This window comes from Mesoplodon mirus (assembly GCF_964341445.2).
Source record: "Mesoplodon mirus genome assembly, chromosome: X".
NCBI classification, from domain to species: Eukaryota; Metazoa; Chordata; class Mammalia; order Artiodactyla; family Ziphiidae; genus Mesoplodon; species Mesoplodon mirus.
In genome coordinates, this window is record NC_138981.1 from 67,689,042 (window position 1) to 67,710,219 (window position 21,178).

The window sequence follows — 21,178 nt, forward strand, 5'->3', positions numbered from 1 at the left end:
ATCTAGCGTATTTTGTGGCAGTCAGTGTTAAAGGCACATTGCTTCTGTTGTCTGTAATTTTCTGTACAACAGTTCTGTGAGGCGAGTATTATTACTCTCAATTAATAAATGAGGAATTTGAGAGTCAGAGAGGTTAATCAATTTGCTCTGTCACACAGATAATAAGTGAAGGATCTGAGATTCAAACCCAAGTCATTCGGGTTCTGTATTAGTTTTCTTTTCTGTTTAACAAATTACTATAAATTTAGTGGCTTAAAATAATACACATCTATTAGATCACAGTGCCTGTAGGTCAGGAGTCCTGGTATAGCTTAGCTGGGTCCTACAAGGCTGTAATCAAGGTGTCAACCAGGACAGGTTTCTCATCTGGAGACTCTACTATAAAAGAATCCATCTCAAACTCATGTGATCGTTGGCAGAATTCATTTCCTTGACGCTGTTATACTCTTGGCAGTTGCTTCTTTGTATCCAGCAAAGGAGAGAGAGACTCTAGTGTGAGTCAGCTAGAAAGATAAAGCCTTGTGTAATAACATCATCAATAGAGTGACATCCCAACACTTTTGCCATATTCTACTGATTGGAAGCAAGTAACAGCTCCTGCCCACACTCTAGGGGAAGGAATTCTATAAAGAAGTAAATGCCAGGAGGTGAGGATCGTTGGGGCCATAGTCAGTGGTCTTTCCATTATATTGTATTACCTCTACTATGAGCTCAATATACATGAATTGATTTTTTTGAAATATTTTTTTTAAAATTATGTAAAGCTATATAAAACCACTGGAAAAGTTTGGCAGGGGGAATTCCCATAATCTCATAATCCCAACACAGCTTAATTAGTCATCTGAACAAGGTGCTAAGCCCTCAGTCCTGTTCTAAGAGGTTGTAATAATTGTGTTTGAATTCCTGTCTAGTCTTTTAAAAACATACATAGTTCTCCTTTTCACAGTTGGAATCACAGCAAAAACATGATTCTGTAGACTTCTTTTTTCACTCTTTATATCATAACTATTTTTCCTTGTTGCTACATAATTGTACAGTGGTCAGTTTTAATGTGTTCATAGCAATCTTTTGAATGATCACATCACTGTTTATTTAACTAAGTACAAATGGTTGGACATGCAGGCAACTTTCAATTCTCCACCACTAAAAAACAAACAAATTAATTAAAACAAGAAAAACGCACCAAAACATTGCATAACCTCTTCAGGCACACAATTTCTACCCTCTTTTGGATTATTTACTTAGACTAGGAATCCAGAAGAGAAATTACTAGATCAAGGAACATGAAGGTTTCCATGGCTCTTGATGCACCCTCTCAGAATACTTTTGGTTTTATTTGACTTTGACTGAATTAGCAGCTTTCAGAATTACCAAGGCATATTGATAATGCTAATTAGAATTCTATGATCATTGGAAAAAAGGACAGTATCTTACCTGCTGTTAATCATGGGGTTTTGGTAGTGAGAAGTAGGGGGAATTATCTTCTCTTTATGTTGTTCTATTCTTGAGTTTAAATGAGGACAAGGATCCCGCAGGACTTATCCTTAGTATCAAATCATATCACTTATATGGATATTTTTCTTAGTCATAGTGTAGGACAGTGCCTTCCTTACAATGGGGCAGACACTATTCTCATGGAGCTCTTGGAAAATCTGTATTTCTTTCTGTAGGCAGATTGGACTAGTTTATTTAGATGTAATACCCTGTTGCCCACTTCAGCTGCACATTTCACAGTAGCCTTTCCTACCACAGAAAAGGAAAATATGAAAAAGGCAGAGCTGGTGTAATATACGGTAGACTGAATCATATTTGTCATCCAGTCAGCACTAATAAAAATAGATTAATTGCTTATTACTTTACTTGTGATTCAAGAACTTGGACTTCATGGTTACAGGGTTTTTTTTTTAAGTATCTGTTGTGAGCTGGAGAATTTAACTACCATATTTGGTTCTCATGTGCCTGCCCTGTGACCTTACATCAGCCTGTTGGAGGATTTCTGTGTTTTTGCTTACCCTTATATGGCTGCCTGGAGAATCTGTCTGACTGGAATTCGAAGCCCTGTAGCATTTGCAGGAAGTGTGGTTTTAGGAGAAAGCTGTGGTTTTTGTAATTAAGTTTCCTCGCTGCCAGAATTTGTTTCATAGAGAGGTGATGAGTTGGAGAATATCTTTGCTGACTATAAAGTCACCAGCGTTTTATACCTCTTCATTTTATATCTCTTCATAGACCAAATTCCCTTCCTTCTATTATGACAAAATTCTCCTAAAGAGAAATGAAGTCTGTATAGTAACTCACTGTACTGAGTTGATAATGATAGTGATTAAAGCAGGGAGGTGGAAGCTGAAATGAATTGGTCCATTTATTTTTAAATTCTTACTGCAATCTGAAATTTTATGGAACATAAAATCCACCTATGTTAGACTAGTACTTGTCACAAATATTTAGCTTTGATGTTTGATTGTATTGTAACAGTGTGATTTGTTTCAAGGAAGGCTTTTGCTTTAAGGACACTCCTAAAGCTGCCAGAACAGCCTCAAGCACCTGTTACCCTATTTCCCCCTCAGCACTCATTTCCCATAGGCACCTTTGGTCACAAGTCACTGATACTTCTGTGGAAACACTTTGGACTGTTCTCAACTTCATATTTTATTTGTCCAAACAATTGGACTGTTCTCAACGTCATATTTTATTTGTCCAAACATATGACAGTTTTAAATGAAGATAATTTTTCTTCTTTTGGTATAAGCAATGGAATTAATATGAATCATTGATTCTTCATGGTAACTTTTTCTTACCAAGTCTTAAAGTTCCAGGAGGCTTTTATTGCTTTTGGCATGTTTCTTTGTTTCATTATCACAGTACTTCAGAGTGGGAAAGGACTGAAGGGGTCATATAGGAAAATCTATCCTGTGTATTAAACCTTTAAAATAATCAACAGGTTTTCTTGCCCTTACTTTAGACCAAGCTTTGGAATTAAGAAGGATACAAAAGAATTATGAGCCATTTCCGCACTCACGGAGACGTCATTAAGTTGACAGTCTAATTAGCATGAGATAACAAGTATGGTAATATTTTTGTTATTCATTATGCTTAGTGTTTAAGTGGTGCCTTTTACTTTGACAGATCGTGGGCAAGTGTGTGCTTAGGAGAAAGTTTCTAATACATTTGAATATTAGTTTCTTCATCTGTGAATCTGGAATGAAAATAATAGCAGCTCATAAGATTTTTGTGATAATTAAATAATGTAAGCATGTATAGTGCCTGGCCCATAAAAAACACTTAGTCAATAATATTATTATACTATAATCTAGAGTAAGAGTAAATTTGGTGCAAAGCAGAGAGGACTTGCTACATATAAAAGTATGCGGTCCACTGTTAACACATCCTAAATCGGGGCTTGTGTCCCTTTGTTTCCCTTTTTCAGCCCGCTCCTAATCCACACATTTCCCTGCAGCAGAAAGAGACCAGTCTTTGATTAAGGGATGGCTATATTCCATTGCTTAAATCGCCTGCTAGTATGGAATTTATAATCTTAGAGTTTATAAATTCCTTGAGCCCATAAATAACATCTCTATTTTATTTTATTTTTACTGATATTAAGGTAAGAACACTGGCCTTAAGGCCCAGTGTGTACTTAGGAACTGCATTCTTTCTTTTACTCTTTTTTCACAGAAAGATGCAACTTTATTTTTTATCCAGTATTACTGAGATATAATTGACATACAACACTGTATAAGTTTAAGGTGTACAATATAATGTTTGACTTACATAATCATGAAATTATTACTACAATAAATGTAGTGAATATCCATCATGTCATATGAATACAAATTTAATGAAATAGGAAAAAATATTTTCCTTGTGATGAGAACTCTTGGGATTTACTGTCTTTAACAACTTTCGTATATAGTATATAGCTGTTTTAATTATATTTCTTAATTGTACATTACATCCCTAGCACTCATTTATCTTATAACTGGAAATTTATACTTTTTGACTACCTTCATCCAGTTTCCCCTCCCTCCAACCTCTGCCTCTGGTAAACACAAATATAATCTATTTTTCTATGAGTTTGTTGTACTGTTTAGTTTTGAAGTATAATTGACCTATGACACTATGTTAGTTCTTAGTACACAGCACAGTAATTCAATATTGCTATACGTTTCAAAATGATCACCATGATAAGTCTAGATACCCTCTGTCACTTTACAAAGATATTACATAATAATTGGCTATATTCCCCACACTGTACGTTTCATAACCTTAACTCATTTATTTTGTAAGTGGAACTTTCTATCCCTTAATCTCCCTCACCTATTTCTCTCCTCCCCAGCTTTCCCTTCCCTCTGCCAACTACCTGTTTGTTCTCCTTATCTATGACACTATTTCTCTTTTGTTATGATTGCTCATTTTTGTTTCTTAGATTTGACATATAAGTGAAATCATATAGTATTTGACCTTTTGTCTGAATTATTTCATTTGTATAACACCCTCTAGGGCCATCCATGTTGTCACATATGGCAAGATTTCATTCTTTCTTATGGCCGAGTAATATTTCAGAGTGTAGGGACATCCCTGGTGGTGCAGTAGTTAAGAATCTGCTTGCCAATGCAGGGCACATGGGTTCAGTCCCTGGTCTGGGAAGATCCCATATGCTACAGGGCAACTAAGCCTGTGTGCCACAACTACTGAGCCTGCACCCTAGAGCCCGTGAGCCACAACTACTAAGTCCCTGTGTTGCAACTACTGAAGCCCAAGTGCCCAGAGCCCATGCTCTGCAACAAGAGAAGACACAACAGTGAGAAGCCCTCTCACCACAACGAAGAGTAGCCCCGGCTTGCCGCAACTGGAGAAAGCCTGTGTGCAGCAATGAAGACCCAAAGCAGCCAAAAAATTAATAATAAATAAATAAATAAATAAAATACACAACATAATTTTTTTTTATTATTCCAGTGTGTATATATATCACATTTTCTTTATCCATTCATGTATTGATGGGCACTTAGGTTGTGTCCATATCTTGGCTATTGTAAATAATGCTGCAATGAATATAAGGGTGCATGTATCTTTTCAAATTAGTGTTTTCTTTTTTTTTTTTGGCTAAACACGCAGGAATGGAATTGCTGGATTGTATGGTAGTTCTATTTTTAATATTTTTGGAAAACTCAGTATTGTTTTTAAATAGTGGCTGCACCAATTTATATTCCCAGTGTTACTGCATGAGGTTTCCCTTTTCTCTATATCCTTGCCAACACTGGTTATTTATTGTCTTTTGGATAATAGCCATTCTGACAGGTATGAGGTGATATCTCATTTTGGTTTTGATTTCCCTGATGATTAATGATGTTGAGCTTCTTTTCATGTTCCTGTCCATCTGTATGTCTTCTTTAGAAAAAAATGTCTATTCAGGTCCTCTGCCCACTTTTTAATCAGCTTGTTTCTTTGATGTTAGTTGTTTGAGTTTGTTGTATATTTTAGATATTAACACCTAATTGGATATATTGTTTGTAATCTCCCATTAAGTAGGCAGCCTTTTCATTTTGTTTAGTTTCCTTCACTGTGCAAGAAGCTTTTTAGTTTAATGTAGTCTCATTTGTTTATTTTTATTTTGTTTCCCTTGCCTGAAGAGACATATCCAAAAAGTATTGCTGAGACTGATGTCAAAGAGCATATTGCCCATGCTTTCTCCTAGAAGTTTTATGGTTTCAGGTCTTACATTTAAATCTTTTATCCACTTTGAGTTTATTTTTGTATATGGTGTGAAAAAGTAGGTTTGTTTGCTTCTTTTACATGTAGCTGTACAGTTATACCAGCACCATTTATTGAAGAGGCTTTCTTTTCCCCACTGTATATTCTTGCCTCCTTTGTCATATATTAATAGGCCATATAATGGGTGCACTTCTGTGCTCTCAATTCAGTCCCAGTAATCTGTGTCTGTTTTTGTGCTGGTACCATACTGTTTTGATTACTGTAGCTTTTTAGTATAGTTTGAAATCAGGAACTTTGATACCTTCAGTTTTGTTCCTCTTTCTCAAGATTGTTTTGGCTATTTGGGGTCTTTTGAGTTTCCATAGAAATTATAGAATTATTTGTTTTAGTTCTGTGAAAAATGCCATTGGTGTTTTGGTAGGTATTGCATTGAATCTGTAGATCACCTTGAATAGTATGTTAATTTTAACAATATTAATTCTTCCACTCTATGAACACAGTATATCTTTCCATCTCTTTGTGTCATCTTCAATTTCTTTTATCAGTCTCTTATAGTTTTTCGAGTACAGATCTTCTATCTCCTTACTTAGATTTATTCCTAGACATTGTATTCTTTTTTTTTTTTTTTTTACATCTTTACTGGAGTATAATTGCTTTACATTGGTGTGATAGTTTCTACTTTATAACAAAGTGAATCAGTTATACATATACATATGTTCCCATATCTATTCCCTCTTGTGTCGCCCTCCCTCCCACCCTCCCTATCCCACCCCTCTAGGTGGTCACAAAGCACTGAGCTGATCTCCCTGTGCTATGTGGCTGCTTCCCACTAACTACCTATTTTACGTTTGGTAGTATATATATGTCCATGCCTCTCTCTCGCTTTGTCACAGCTTATCCTTCCCCCTCCCCATATCCTCAAGTCCATTCTCTAGTAGGTCTGTGTCTTTATTCCTGTCTTACCTCTAGGTTCTTCATGACACTTTTTTTCTTAAATTCCATATATATGTGTTAGCATACGGTATTTGTCTTTCTCTTTCTGACTTACTTCACTCTGTATGACAGACTCTAGGTCTATCCACCTCAATACAAATAGCTCAATTTCGTTTCTTTTTATGGCTGAGTAAGATTCCATTGTATATATGCACCACATCTTCTTTATCCATTCATCTGATGATGGACACTTAGGTTGTTTCCATCTCCAGGCTATTGTAAATAGAGCTGTAATGAACATTTTGTTACATGACTCTTTTTGAATGTTGTGACAGTAAATAGGGTTGTTTTCTTAATTTTTCTTTCTGATAGTTTGTTTATAACATATAGAAATATAACAGATTCCTGTGTATTAATTTTGTATCCTGCAACTTTACCAACTTCATTGACAAGTTCTAATAGTTTTATTGTGGCATCTGTAGGATTTTCTATATGTAGTATCATGTGATCTGCAAATAGTGACAGTTTTACTTCTTCTTTTCCAATGTGGACTCCTTTTATTTCTTTCTTTTTTTCTGTCTGATTGCTGTGGCTAGGATTGCTAATACTGTGTTGAATAATAGTGGTGAGAGTGGGCATCCTTATATTGTTCCTGATCTAGGAGGAGGTGATTTCAGCTTTTCACCATTGAGTATAATGTTATCTGTGGACTTGTCATATATGGTCTTTATTATGTTGAGGTGTGTTCCCTCTATGCCCACTTTCTGGAGAGTTTTTATCATAATTGGATGTTGAATTTTATCAAAAGCTCTTTCTGCATCTATTTAGATGATCATATGGGTTTTTTCCTTCCATTTGTTAATGTGGTGTATCACATCGATTGATTTGCTGATATTGAAAAATCCTTGCATCCCTGGGATAAATCCCACTTAATCATGGTGTATGATCCTTTTAATATATTGTTGGAGTTGCTGTGCTAATATCTTGTTGAAGATTGTTGCATATATGTTCATCAGTGATATTGCCCTGTAATTTTCTTCTTTTGTGTGATATATTTGTCTGTTTTTGGTATCAGGGTGATGCTGGCCTCATAGAATGAGTTTGGAAGTTCCTTCCTCTGCAGTTTTTTGGAATAATTTGAGAAGGATAGGTTTTATCTCTTCTACATATGTTTGTTAGAATTCACCTGTTAAGCCATATGGTCCTGGAGTTTTGTTTGTTGAGAGTATTTTAAATTATTGATTCAATTTCATTACTGGTAATCTTTCTGTTCATATTTTCTATTTCTTCCTGATTGAATCTTGGGGGGTTGTACATTTCTAGGCTGTTGTCCATTTCTTCTAGGTTGTCCATTTTATTAATGTATAATAGTTCATAGCAATCTCTTATGATCCTTTGTATTTCTGTTGTGTTGGTTGTAACTTTTACCCTTTAATTTCTGATTTATTGATTTGGGCCCTCTCTCTTTTTCTTCTTGATGAGTCCGGCTAAAGGTTTATCATTTTGTTTATGTTTTCAAAGAACCAGCTCTTAGTTTCATTGTTTCTTTTTCTATTGTTATTTTTTTCAGTATTTCATTTATTTCTGCTCTGCTCTTTATTATTTATTTTCTTCTACTAACTTTGTTCTTCTCTTTCTAGTTCCTTTAGATGTAAGTTTAGACTGTTATTTGAAATTTTTCTTGTTTTCTGAGATAAGCTTGTATTACTATAAACTTCTCTGTTAAAACAACTTTCACTGCATCCCATAGTTTTAGGACCATTGTGTTTTCATTTTTATTTGTCTCCAGGTATTTTTTTATTTCCTCTTTGATTTCTTCAGTGATTCATTGTTTAGTAACATAATGTGTAGCCTCCATGTGTTTGTCTTTTATATTTTGCAGCTTTTTTTTTAATTGGGGTATAGTCTCTTTACCATATTGTGTTAGTTTCTGCTGTACAATGAAGCGAGTCAACTATATGTATACATATATCCCCTCCCCCTTGGACCTCCCTCCCCCATATCCCATCTATCTAGGTCACCACAGAGCAGCAAGCTGAGCTCCCTGTGCTATACAACAGGTCCCTATAGCTATCTGTTTTACACAGGGTAGTGTATTTATGTCAATCCCGATCTCCCAATTGGGGAAAGAGGGGCAGGAGAAATTGGGAGATTGGGATTGACATATATACACTATTGATACCATGTATAAAATAGGTAACTAATGAGGGCATACAGTGTAGCACAGGGAACTCTACTTATGCACTGTGGTAACCTAAATGGCAAGTAAATCCAAAAAAGAGGGGATATATGTATATGTATAGCTGATTCATTTTGTTGTACAGTAGAAACTAACACAACTTTGTAAAGCAACTCTACTACAATAAAAATTAATCAAAAAAAAAAGAAAAGAAAATAGGGGGCTTCCCTAGTGGCGCAGTGGTTGAGAGTCCACCTGCTGATGCAGGGAACATGGGTTCGTGCCCCGGTCTGGGAAGATCCCACATGCCACGGAGTGGCTGGGCCCATGAGCCATGGCCACTGAGCCTGTGCATCCAGAGCCTGTGCTCCACAACGGGAGAGGCCACAACAGTGAGAGGCCTGCATACCACAAAAAAATAAATAAATTAATTAATAATAATAATAATAATGCAGCTTTTTATCTTATATTTTATTTCTTGTCTCATAACACTATGGTCAGAAAAATGCTTGATATGATTTCAGTCTTTTTAAATTTACTGAGTTGTTCTGTGGCCTAGCATGTGATCTATCCTGGAGAATGTTCCATGTGCACTTTAAAAGAATGTGTATTCTGTTGCTTTTGGATGGAATGTTCTATATATGTATATTAAGCCCATTTGGTCTATTGTATCCTTTAAGACCCGTGTTTCCTTATTGATTTTCAGTCTGAATGATCTGTCCATTGATGTAAGTTGGCTGTTGAAGTCTCCTACTATGATTGTGTTACTGTCAGTTTCTCCCTTTATGTCTGTTAATATTTGCTTTATGTATTTAGGAGCTCCTATATTGGGTGGATATATATTTACAATAGTTATATCTTCCAATTCTGTGTTTTAAACTCTATTTTTTTCTGTGTACAAAGGAACTCATGTACATGGTTGGTGAAAATGTAAATTGGTGCAGCCACTATGGAAAACAGTATGGATGTCTCTCAATAAACTAAAGATAGAACTACTATATGACCCAGCATTTCCACTCCTGGGTATATAGCCAGAAAATCCCAAAACACTAATTCAAAATGATACCACACCCTGATGTTCATAACAGCATTATTTACAATAGCCAAGATATGGAAGCAACCTAATTGTTTATCAACAGATGAATGGATAAAAATATGTGATATATATATATATATATATATATATATATATATATATATACACACACACACACACACACAATGGAATCCTATTCAGCCATAAAAAAGAACAAAATTTTACCATTTGCAGCATCATGGATGGACTTGGAGGGCGTTATGCTAAGTGAAATGAGTCAGAAAGAGAAAAACATATACTGTATGATATCACTTACATGTGGAATCTAAAAAATAAAAGTGACTATAACAACAACAAAAAAGAAGCAGACTCACAGATATAGAAAACAAACTAGTGGTTAGCAGTGGGGTGGGGGCAAGGGCAATACAGTGGTGGGTGAGTGGGAAGTACAATATGGGTGAATATAGCCAATATTTTGTAGTAACTGTAAATAGAAAATAATCTTTAAAATTTGTATACAAAATTTAAAAAAAAAATAAGAGATGGAGACACAAAAAAATAAGAATTTACCGGCACAATTGTCCTTGAAGTAGAATGAGCTCATAGAAATGGCTACTGCCAGAGTCTGTGTCCCAACGTGGTTCCTAGTTGCCTCCTGCCTCTCGAGGAGGCTCTCCAAGATCAGAAAGTTGGTTTGACCCAGGCTTCTTTCAAATAACTGCTTCTGCCCTGTGTCTCGGAGTGTGTGAGCTTCTGTGTACCCCTTTAAAGAGTGGAGTGTCTGTTTCCTACAGCATTCTGGTTCTTCCGAAAGTAAGCCCCACTGGCCTTCAAAGCCAAATGTTCTGGAGGGTCATCTTCCTGGTGCAGGACCCTGGGGCTGGGGAGCCTGCTGTGTATCTTGGATCCCTCACTCCTTGGGAGGAACCTTTGCAATTGTATTTATCCTCCCGTTTGTGGGTCACCTACCCGGGGGTATGGGTCTTTTGACTGTACCTCATCTCTATCCCTCCTACCTGTCTCTGTGGTTTCTCCTTTATATCTTTAGTTGTTGAAGACCTTTTCTGCTAGTCTTCAGGTTGTTCTCATTGACAGTTGCTCTGTAAATCGTTGTAATTTTGGTGTGCCTGAGGGAGGAGGTGAACTCAGAGTCTTCCTACTCTGTCATCTTGGTCAGTCCATGAACTGCATTCCTGACTGAATGGTAGTGTCTAACATCACTTAGGCAGGAGTCTGACACTAATCCTTTCCTAGCAGCAGAGGATCCTAGAGTTAGAATTGGGTATTCCAGTCACTTTTTGCTAATAATAATTTGAAGATTGATTAGATTGTATGCATACTCATTTGGATGATAATGGGAACAAAATCATGGTCTGGTAAGTAGAATTTAGAATTAAATTATATAGTAAGAACACATCAAAAAGTGGTATTACTCGGGCTTCCCTGGTGGCACAGTGGTTGAGAGTCTGCCTGCCGATGCAGGGGACATGGGTTCATGCCCCGGTCTGGGAGGATCCCACATGCCGTGGAGTGGCTGGGCCCGTGAGCCATGGCCGCTGGGCCTGCGTGTCCGGAGCCTGTGCTCCGCAGCGGGAGAGGCCACAATGGTGAGAGGCCCGCATACTGCAAAAAAAAAAAAAAAAAAAAGTGGTATTACTCTTTGTAAGAGCTTGTCGACCTTATATAAAAATCTCTTAAGAAAAAAAATCCCATGCAGAATATCTTGAAGCTAGACAGGGCAATGTATTGGAACAAACTTAATCATTGGAATTAGAGACATTTAGGTTTGAATGCCAGCTCTGCCACTGAATAACTTTGTGACTTTGGGTAAATTTACTTAACCTTTTTCAGCCTCAATATTCTAATCTGCAAAATGAGGGTAATAATATTTACCTTACAGAGTTATTATGAATATTAAGTTAAATAATGTATCAAAACACCTGCTTTAGCATCTGTCACTTAATTGGCCTTCTATAACTGGTATGAATAATAAGACAATATCTGTCTCCCAGTCTTGTCTGAACTCAAAATTCCTGTGAATTTGGGAATAATTCCTGAATACCTTCTGATACCCCAACGTATGCTGGATGAGCCCATAGCTTCTGTGAGTCCAAAAGCTCTAAATCTTGTGAAACTTTTGAGCTTTAATTCTTCTAAGCTTTGCTTAGAGCAGCTGCTATCTCCTTACCATGGAATGTGCTAGCAATGAGGTGCTCTGTTTGGGTCTGGAGATTTCTGAAGGCTGTATTTTATAATCAGCTTTGTTCTTGGATTGCCAAGTGGTAATTTGGAGAATAAAGACTTACTTCGCTAGTTAGGGATGAATGAGAGTCTATGTGCAAATAGTAATAACCAACAATATTTCCCTGCACTCAAATCCTAGGTAATTGTAATTTATATTGTCATATTGTACATTCCAGTCATTAGTACTTCAAGGGAGCAGGAAATATCTGATATTGAAAACAGTGGCTAAAACATAACTAAAACCCACCATTAAATGGCATTTTCTCCAATCCCTTTTGGAGAACCCATCAATCTAATATGATGCACGAAATGTTTAATCCTGGGAATTTTTTTGAAGACATATTTCCAGATAACATTTAATCTGTGAGAAATCCAGCCCAGTCAGCCACAAAGACTAATGTATATTACTTTAGAATAGGCTCTCATAGGTTTCAGATTATAGCTACCTACTTTTCTCAAACTTCCTTGACTCTTTTGAAACTTTCTTAGAAGGTATTTTCAGATTCACAGTATGCTGTAAGAGCTTTAAAAAGAGAGCTTTTCTTGCTTTATATAGCTGGAGTTATTTTTTTTCCAGATTTATTGATGTATAATTTATTTATTGAATTGCTTCCAAAACATAGAGTGTGGAAATATAATCATCCGAAAAACATCAGACAAACCTGAATTGAGGGGCATTTTACAAAATACCTGACCAATACTCCTCTGAACTGTCAAGATCATGGGGAACAAGAAAAGTCTGAGAAACTGTCACAGGCCAGAGGAGACTAAAGAGACATGACTAAATGTAATGTGGTATCCTGGAAGGGATCTTGAAACAAACAAATAGACATTAGTGGAAAAACTGGTGAAATCCAAATAGTCTGGAGTTTAGCTAATAGTACTATACCAATGTATCAGTGTTGGTTTCTTAGCTGTGACAAATGTGCCACTGTGAGTTAAGGTGTTACAATAGGGGAAACAGAGTGAGAGTTATATGGGAACTCTCTATATTATATCTGCAAATTTTCTGTAAATCTAAAATTATTCCAAAATTGAAGTTTATTAAAATAAAAAAAATACTAAAAACAAGCATTTTGGAGGTCCTGGATTTAAAACGAAGTTGTTAGATCAATCAGTATTAACTACATTGTGTCCAGCCTATGAGGTGAGCACTATGTAGGAAAGCTTAAGCAAAAGGCATGGCCCCTACCTGCAGGTGTTTTACCAACTAATTGAAGAGATGAGACTTTGACATGTGAAAAGATTAGCGATCATTGGTACTACTTGATTAAACTCCAAACTGGGTGATCCTGACTGTAGGAGGTCAGAGGGAGAAGGCTGCAGTGGCCACCAAGGGTTTCACAGAGGGAGTGCTCCTGGATGAATCAGTTAGAATTGCATCAGTGGAGAGAGGGGAGACTTGCAGTAGAAGGTAACAAAGAGAAAAGCACTAAGGTCTTGGGCACAGCAAACTCAGGGAAAAATAAAGGCAGCTTGATATGTTGTGGGGTGCCCGGGGAGTGCATATTTTTAGAGAAGATAGAACATTATGCAGAACCTTGAAAGTTAAGCAGTAGGGGGTGAGGTTGAAATTGGCCACAGGGGAACCAGTGTAGCAGCAGTAGGATTACAGTATATGTTTTGATTCTGTGGCTTTCAGCCTTTTGCCAAATTTGTCTATTATTTATTAATCTGCCAACACTTCACTCAGCATGTACATTTGATAAGACTATATGGGGATGAAATTCACCTGCAAGAGATGAAAGTACAGTCATGCTCATTTTCCGAATTAAAAGGGCTTTTCTTGACTAAATGAAATTTCAGTTCTGAATAATCTCATCTTTATAAGATAATGAGAATTTGGGAATAATTATTTGAGAATGATTCCTGAATACCTTTCTTACCTGGCACTTTTCTCTGTCCATACTGTTTCCCAGAGTCAGAAGGAACTTTAGTCCCACTGTTACTGACTCAGTAAAAGCTTGTTTTTACTTTTAAAAAAATATTTATTTATTTATTTTGGCTGCATTGGGTCTTCATTGCTGTGCACGGGCTTTTTCTAGTTGCGGCGAGTGGGGGCTACTCTTCATTGTGGTGCACGGGCTTCTCATTATGGTGGCTTCTCTTGTTGTGGAGCATGGGCTCTAGGCGCACAGGCTTCAGTAGTTGTTTCACACAGGCTCAGTAGTGGTGGCTCGCAGGCTCTAGAGCGTAGGCTCTGTAGTTGTGGTGCACGGGCTTAGTTGCTCCATGGCATGTGGGATCTTCCCGGACCAGGGCTCAAACCCATGTCTTCTGCATTGGCAAGCAGATTCTTAACCACTGCTCCACCAGGGAAGTCCCTGTTTTTACTTTCAAGTGAGTAGTGCATTGTGTTCAGATCATTTTGCTCTTTGAAAAGGTTGTTGGAGGTTTGTTTTTTTTTTTAAGTGATGTGTACATTGCTTATTTTTAAAAAAGTAAAGAATGGGAGGAGTCTGATGCCCTTACACTTTCTCATCTGTTTATCTGTAAATTTAAAGTACAGAAATATGCCTCTATACCAGCTTTGCCCACTCAGAACTATTAAGTGACCGAGATTTGACAAAGGGGAGGCATGGACTACATTGTTCTCAGTGTAGTCAACAAGAAAGCAGAGGCCTCATGACATTCCATTCAGTTCTTCTGTGTGTATGCTTCCCATGTGCAAGCAAGCCCACAAGTTGGTGGGCTTAGGAATTCAGTGGGGTCAGTTTAGACTGGTCAAGGGGAAAGAGACCATAATAACTAGGAAATCAAATTCAGTAAATGAGGCTATTTGGAAGAGAACATAAGATATCTCAGCTTTCGTTGTCTTTCTATTTTGTATCACATAGTTTAGAAGAACTCTTTCATATATTTCCATCTTATTTCCCCAGCAAGACTGGGAATTCTAATATGTACTGCATGTAGTGAAAAAGAACAGGGTTTTGCAGTCAGATAGCTTTATATTTGTAATTTAGTACAGGCAATTAATAGATCATTCTTCTTGGGCAGGTATCTTAACCTATCTAAGCCTCAATTTCCTTTGTTTTAAAATGGGGATAATCATACTAACCTTTCAGAATTGTTGTGAGGATTTCAGGGGATATATGTACATAGGCTCACAAAGAGTTTGGTACTCAGCAAGCACTCAACAAGTCTTAGTCTCCCTTTCTCCTTAAAGGTCTTTATCTGGTACAAATCTTAACCCAGTACTAACATATAATAAGGCTTGGACATTTCCTCTTGGGATTATCTTGGGAGGCCATTCCAGCAGCTTTTTTGTGTACCCCTCTATTAGAGTTATATAGGGACAACTCTAGCAAAATTCAAAGGCAGACAAAGAAACTTCACTGTTTCCTTGACTACTTCTCTCCAGGCAGTCCCTCCCTCCACTCCAAATATGCACACTGCCTGCCCTTTCTATGAAGACCAAACTAGTAAACCGGTCATGGTAGAGTTTCAAGCATCAGAAGAATTGAATTTTAGGGTAGATGGTACTCCCAGTGCTCCTTCTTTCACAGCCTCCTGGGTCTACACATACAGCCATGTCTGAAGGAATTGGAGAGAGACTGCAGTTCCTTCTGACTCTGGAAAAAGCTCTAGATAAGAAAAGGCTGGATCCTCTTTAGTAAGTGGTGCTGTGAAAACTGGACAGCTACATGTAAAAGAATGAAATTAGATTACTCCCTAACACTGTACACAAAAATAAACTCAAAATGGATTAAAGACCTAAATGAAGGGCCAGACACTATAAAACTCTTAGCAGAAAACATAGGCAGAACACGCTATAACATAAATCACAGCAAGATCCTTTTTGAGCCATCTCCTAGAGAAATGGAAATAAAAACAAAAAATAAACAAATGGGACCTAATGAAACTTAAAAGCATTTTGCACAGCAAAGGAAACCATAAATGAGGAAAAGACAACACTTAGAATGGGAGAAAATATTTGTAAATGAAGCAACTGACAAATGATTAATCTCCAAAATATGCAAGCAGCTCATGCACTTCAATATCAAAACAAACAAACAAACAAACAAAAAACCCAATCCCAAAATGGGCAGGAGACCTAAATAGACATTTCTCCAAAAAATAGAAACAGATGGCCAACAAACACATGAAAAGATGCTCAACATCACTAATTATTAGAGAAATGCAAATCAAAACCATAGTGAGGTATCACCTCACACCAGTCAGAATGGCCATCATCAAAAAATCTACAAACAGTAAATGCTGGAGAGGGTGTGGAGAAAAGGGAACCCTCTTGCACTGTTGGTGGGAATATAAATTGATACAGCTGCTATGGAGAACAGTATGGAGGTTCCTCAAAAAACTAAAAGTAGAACTACCATACAACCCAGCAATCCCACTCCTATGCATGTATCCAGAGGAAACCATACTTCAAAAGGATACATGCACTCTGATGTTCATTGCACTATTTATAATAGCCAGGAAATGGAAGCAATGTAAATGTCCATCGACAGATGAATGGATAAAGAAGATGTGGCACATATATACAATGGAATATTACTCAGCCATAGAAAGGAACAAAATTGAGTTATTGGTAATGAGGTGGATGGACCTAGAGTCTGTCATACAGAGTGAAGTAAGTCAGAAAGAGAAAAACAAATACCATACACTAACGCATATATATGGAATCTAAAAAAAATGGTACTGATGAACCTAGTGGCAGGGCAGGAATAAAGACGCAGATGTAGAGAACGGACTTGAGGACACGGAGGGCAAGGGGAAGCTAGTACGAAGTGAGAGAGTGGCATGGGCATATATACACTACCAAATGTAAAATGGATGGCTAGTGGGAAGCTGCTGCACAGCACACGGAGATCAGCTTTATGCTCTGTGACGACCTAAAGGGGTGGGATAGAGAGGGTGAGAGGGAGGCTCAAGAGAGAGGGGATATGGTGATATATGTATAAATATAGCTGATTCACTGTGTTGTACAGCCGAAACTAACACAACATCGTAAAGCAATTATACTCCAATAAAGATAAACTTTAAAAAGAAAAGGCTGGATAGGTGAGATTTTTCAGAACTGATAAAGAAAAGTCTTTTTAACCCAGAAAATTAGGCATGACTGTACTTTCTTTACTGTGACCACCTTAAGACATAGCTGTTTTTGAGAAACTACCTTTAAATGTCTACATTCTCCTCATTTCACACAAGTCTCTATTGAACTTACTTGAGCCTTAACATCTCTCTAGACATAATGTGGTAGAATTGCAACTGAAAAAGAAAATAATAACAGTATTTGGGGAGGCAGACAGCAGTAAAATAGCAAACCTTACATTATGCTCTTATGCTGCCACATCTCGGAACATCTGTCAGGAGAACTCCAGGGAGCTAGGGGTAGAGATGGGAGATCAACAAGAAAATTCTTAATAGTCTTACCCTAGATTTGTTGTAGACTTGTTGGTGAATTACAAGTTTTACATGGCTGATTGTGACCAAAGCACTTTTTTTTAAATATTTAAAAACAATTCAAGCTGAAAACAAGTGTCTCTTGCTGTGGTTATACCATTAGATTAAGCAGTAGGAAGCCAGTGGCTTAAGGACTCATGACAGTATTCATTTAAAATGCACACACATCTCTTGGTTTACCAAATGACTACACAGTGGCAACACTGCATAGTCTAGTGCCAAACAGACTAACTGGGGATTCAGACTTGATTTTCCTTTTGGGTGTATTTTGTAAGTAGATTAGTAAAAGACTGAAAAGGCAGCTTTAAATTCTATTTGTTCATGCTTCCTTCACCCCACTCTTAAATCGATAGGCACTGGCTAAGCAAAGACAGTCTTATTATTTAACTACAAATTAGCGTAGCCCTCTTGTGGCAGCATTTGAAACAAACAGAACCAATTGGAAAGAATTTATATATCTGAATTTCTCTTTGCAGAAGTTGACTGGGTCACAAATTATAACCTGTTTAAAAGACAAAATACACACCCACACAAGTGTTTATTCATTTAGAGATTTCAATTATGTGTGAGAATTTAGTCATAGAAATTATAAGCATCCATTTAGAAAGTTTCCAAGTTTATTTTGTAATACTGTACCTTTATTGTTCTAGTTCAATATGCTGTAATATTTGTGAGCTCATTTTTCACAGCTAGACAATTATATTAAGCTTTACTAAGTACATCATGCTTTCACTAAAACCACAGACTGTATGCAATATAGATGGATGTAGTATGCAGCATGTATGCTGTCATTATTAAGCTTAGTCTAAGTGGCATCACTCATAGCAATAAGCACTTGCTCTCTCTTTTAAGTCTCTTGCACTCTTGGCTTTGTCATTCACTTGACTCCTCTCACCTGACCACCTTAGCTTCATATTTAAATACCATGTTATAATTGAAAATTTTAATATATCTATGTCTAATACCTCCCTCTAGATTTTAATTTTAGGCGGGAATCTGCTATTTTTCTTTAGACATTTTAAATAACCTGATAAATTTCTTACACACTTAAGAGGCACCAAAGAAATATTGTTGAATAGCTATTAAATACAGTTTTGGACAATCATTTTAGATTTTAGTGCATCACACTTGGAACCTCTGTTGATCTTCAATAAAGTGTTAGCTGAGAAAATGTGACAGGTTGATTATAAAACAAGACAAAATCCCATCTTGATTAAATGTGTTGTTGTAGCTCAGCACTTTCATGAAAAAGACTCTTGTTTTCTTGTTCAGCTTCTGTTCCAAATGATGAAAATTGACACATAGAGTCTTGTAACATTCTCAAGGAAAGATTCATTTCTGTTAACTGTGTGATGCTTATTAAGACAGGAAGTAGACTCAGGTCATTTGGAATGACTTTCAACAAAGGCTAAAATTAAGAGAGGCTTGTAGATAATCGGAAAACACACCTTCCCACTACTCAAACTTTTGAGTTAATTGCACTTAAGGTTATTGATATGCATCAGCTAGCTTTTCTTCTTCATGATTAGATGTGAGCATTTCAGTGAAAAAAAGAAAAAGTTGGGTTGATAAAAGGATCTGTGAACTGAAAGCTCTTCAATCCACTTGTGAGACAACATTAACAACAAAATAATAGAGGGAAAACTATATATCTTCGGTTAAACCACAAATCTTGATCCATGTCTGAATTCATTTCTGCTAGTTCATTAACACTTTTCTGTTGAATATGATAAACAAAAATAATAAAAGCTTTTTGTTCAACAATATAACTTTTTGTCCTTTGGGCCCTAGATTAAGAAGAAACAGCAAGATGTGCTTGGTTTCTTAGAAGCTAACAAAATAGGATTTGAAGAAAAAGATATTGCAGCCAATGAAGAGAATCGGAAATGGATGAGAGAAAATGTACCTGAAAACAGTCGACCAGCCACAGGGTACCCCCTGCCACCTCAGATTTTCAATGAAAGCCAGTACCGTGGGGTAAGGAACCAATTAAAATTATTGTTTTCTTTTTTTAAGTGGATTGCCTCAAACCCATCCTCTTTCTTTTACTCCCACCCCAAATCTACACACAGTCATTTCTCCTGTTCATCCTCTACATCCATCCTAGGCAGCTGGGGTATTTTGCCTTCTACTAGAAGGCAAATGTATGAGTCATTCACCAAAAAATTATCTGTGAATGTATAAGTACAGACGAGAGCATTTATGTTATTTCTGGTATGTCCATGAAGAAGCCACTGAAAAGAGGTGAGCTGTTTTACTTATTTAGTTTAAAATTAGTTTAAAAAGAGGAATATCTTAGTTTCTGCTTCAAGGTAGTAAAACTTTTATTTGGGTATTATTAATGAATTTTCTTAAAATTTTTAGTTAGCTAATTGAACTAATGTATGGATGAGGGAAACAAGAGTAGAGTTTTTACTTTGTGACTGGTGCTTTCAAGTTTGTCATCTTGGTTAGCCTTCATTTAAACCATGAAATAGTTCCTTTCAGTGTTCATTCACTGTGTATTTAAGTAACATTTGTAGCCTGTGGCCATTCTAGGTACCATGGCAAGTACAAGTCTGTATAAAACAAAGCCTCTTTTCTTAAAGAGCTGATTGGGAGTGTTGTGTGGGTAGAATCAAACACACCTGAAACAGAGAGAGTGGTTATGAGGCCACATCCATGTGATGACATGGTACAGAAAGCATATGTAAGGGCTATAGGAATCTCCAGTAAAGAACTGTTTGCTTTGCTGTGTCCTCAGAATTAGCATAATTGAGGAACAAATGTTTTTAGAGCCAGCAATCCAAATCTTCTAACTCATGTGTTTATATGGGAGTGAGAAGGAGAACACCTAGAGGAGGGTATGGCAAAATTGAGAAGTCCATTAGCATAAAGTATTTTCTCTGTGAATTGAATTTGTCACTTCTGAGGAGGGGCCAGAAGATTTCTTCTGCTGCTGCAAACAAGGCCAATGTGTAAAGACATACTATGTAGATAAGGAAAAGACAATTAGGCTATTCATTTAGAAGGTGAAACCTCAGTGCCTCTATATTTGAAATTTCTGCAAATTGTCAACTCTCAGGGGCTGAAAGAGGCCTCAGAGTTCATCCAGTCCAATCTAAGCCAGCATATATTGTCTTATCCTCTCCTTTTTGAAGCAGGAATTTCAATTTGTCTGACTTTTAAAACGAAACACATTTTGGGTTATAAGTGTGATGTTTGAGAAGCCAAATTTACCTGGTTTATTTCTCCCTCGGAAGCCACACTATAAGGGAATGGAGTATGTTATGGAAAAAAAGGCAAGTATCACTGAGAAATGGGAAGATGAAAAGGAAGGTGCAGGAGGTGAGACACAAATCAAACAAATATTTGTTAATGGAAAAGGAATCCATTTTCTATTGAGTGCCTGCTGTGTGCCAGGCACTGAGTTAGGAGTTTCATAACAATAATTAAGATTTGTCCCTATACAGACGTTAGGGACAAAAGTGTATAGCAACCATTCATAGAAAGCATATTATATGTCAGCTATTGTGCTACATACTTTATGTGTATTATATTAGTCAGTTCTCATACTAATCTCATGAGGTGTAGATATTATTATTCCTGTTTCATAGATGAAGATATTGAGGCCTAGAAGAGGTTAACTAGCTTCCTAAATCATACAATTATTA

General features: G+C 36.8%; 1 protein-coding gene across 1 annotated transcript in view; it reads left to right on the top strand.

The window, feature by feature from the left end:
* The window catches only part of SH3BGRL (SH3 domain binding glutamate rich protein like), a 77,076-nt gene that overhangs the window by 45,579 nt on the left and 10,319 nt on the right, over positions 1 to 21,178 (top strand). The window contains exon 2 of the mRNA XM_082610609.1: positions 19,317 to 19,502. Coding sequence (XP_082466735.1) covers positions 19,317 to 19,502 — 186 coding nt within the window. The remainder of the gene's footprint in view (positions 1 to 19,316; positions 19,503 to 21,178) is intronic.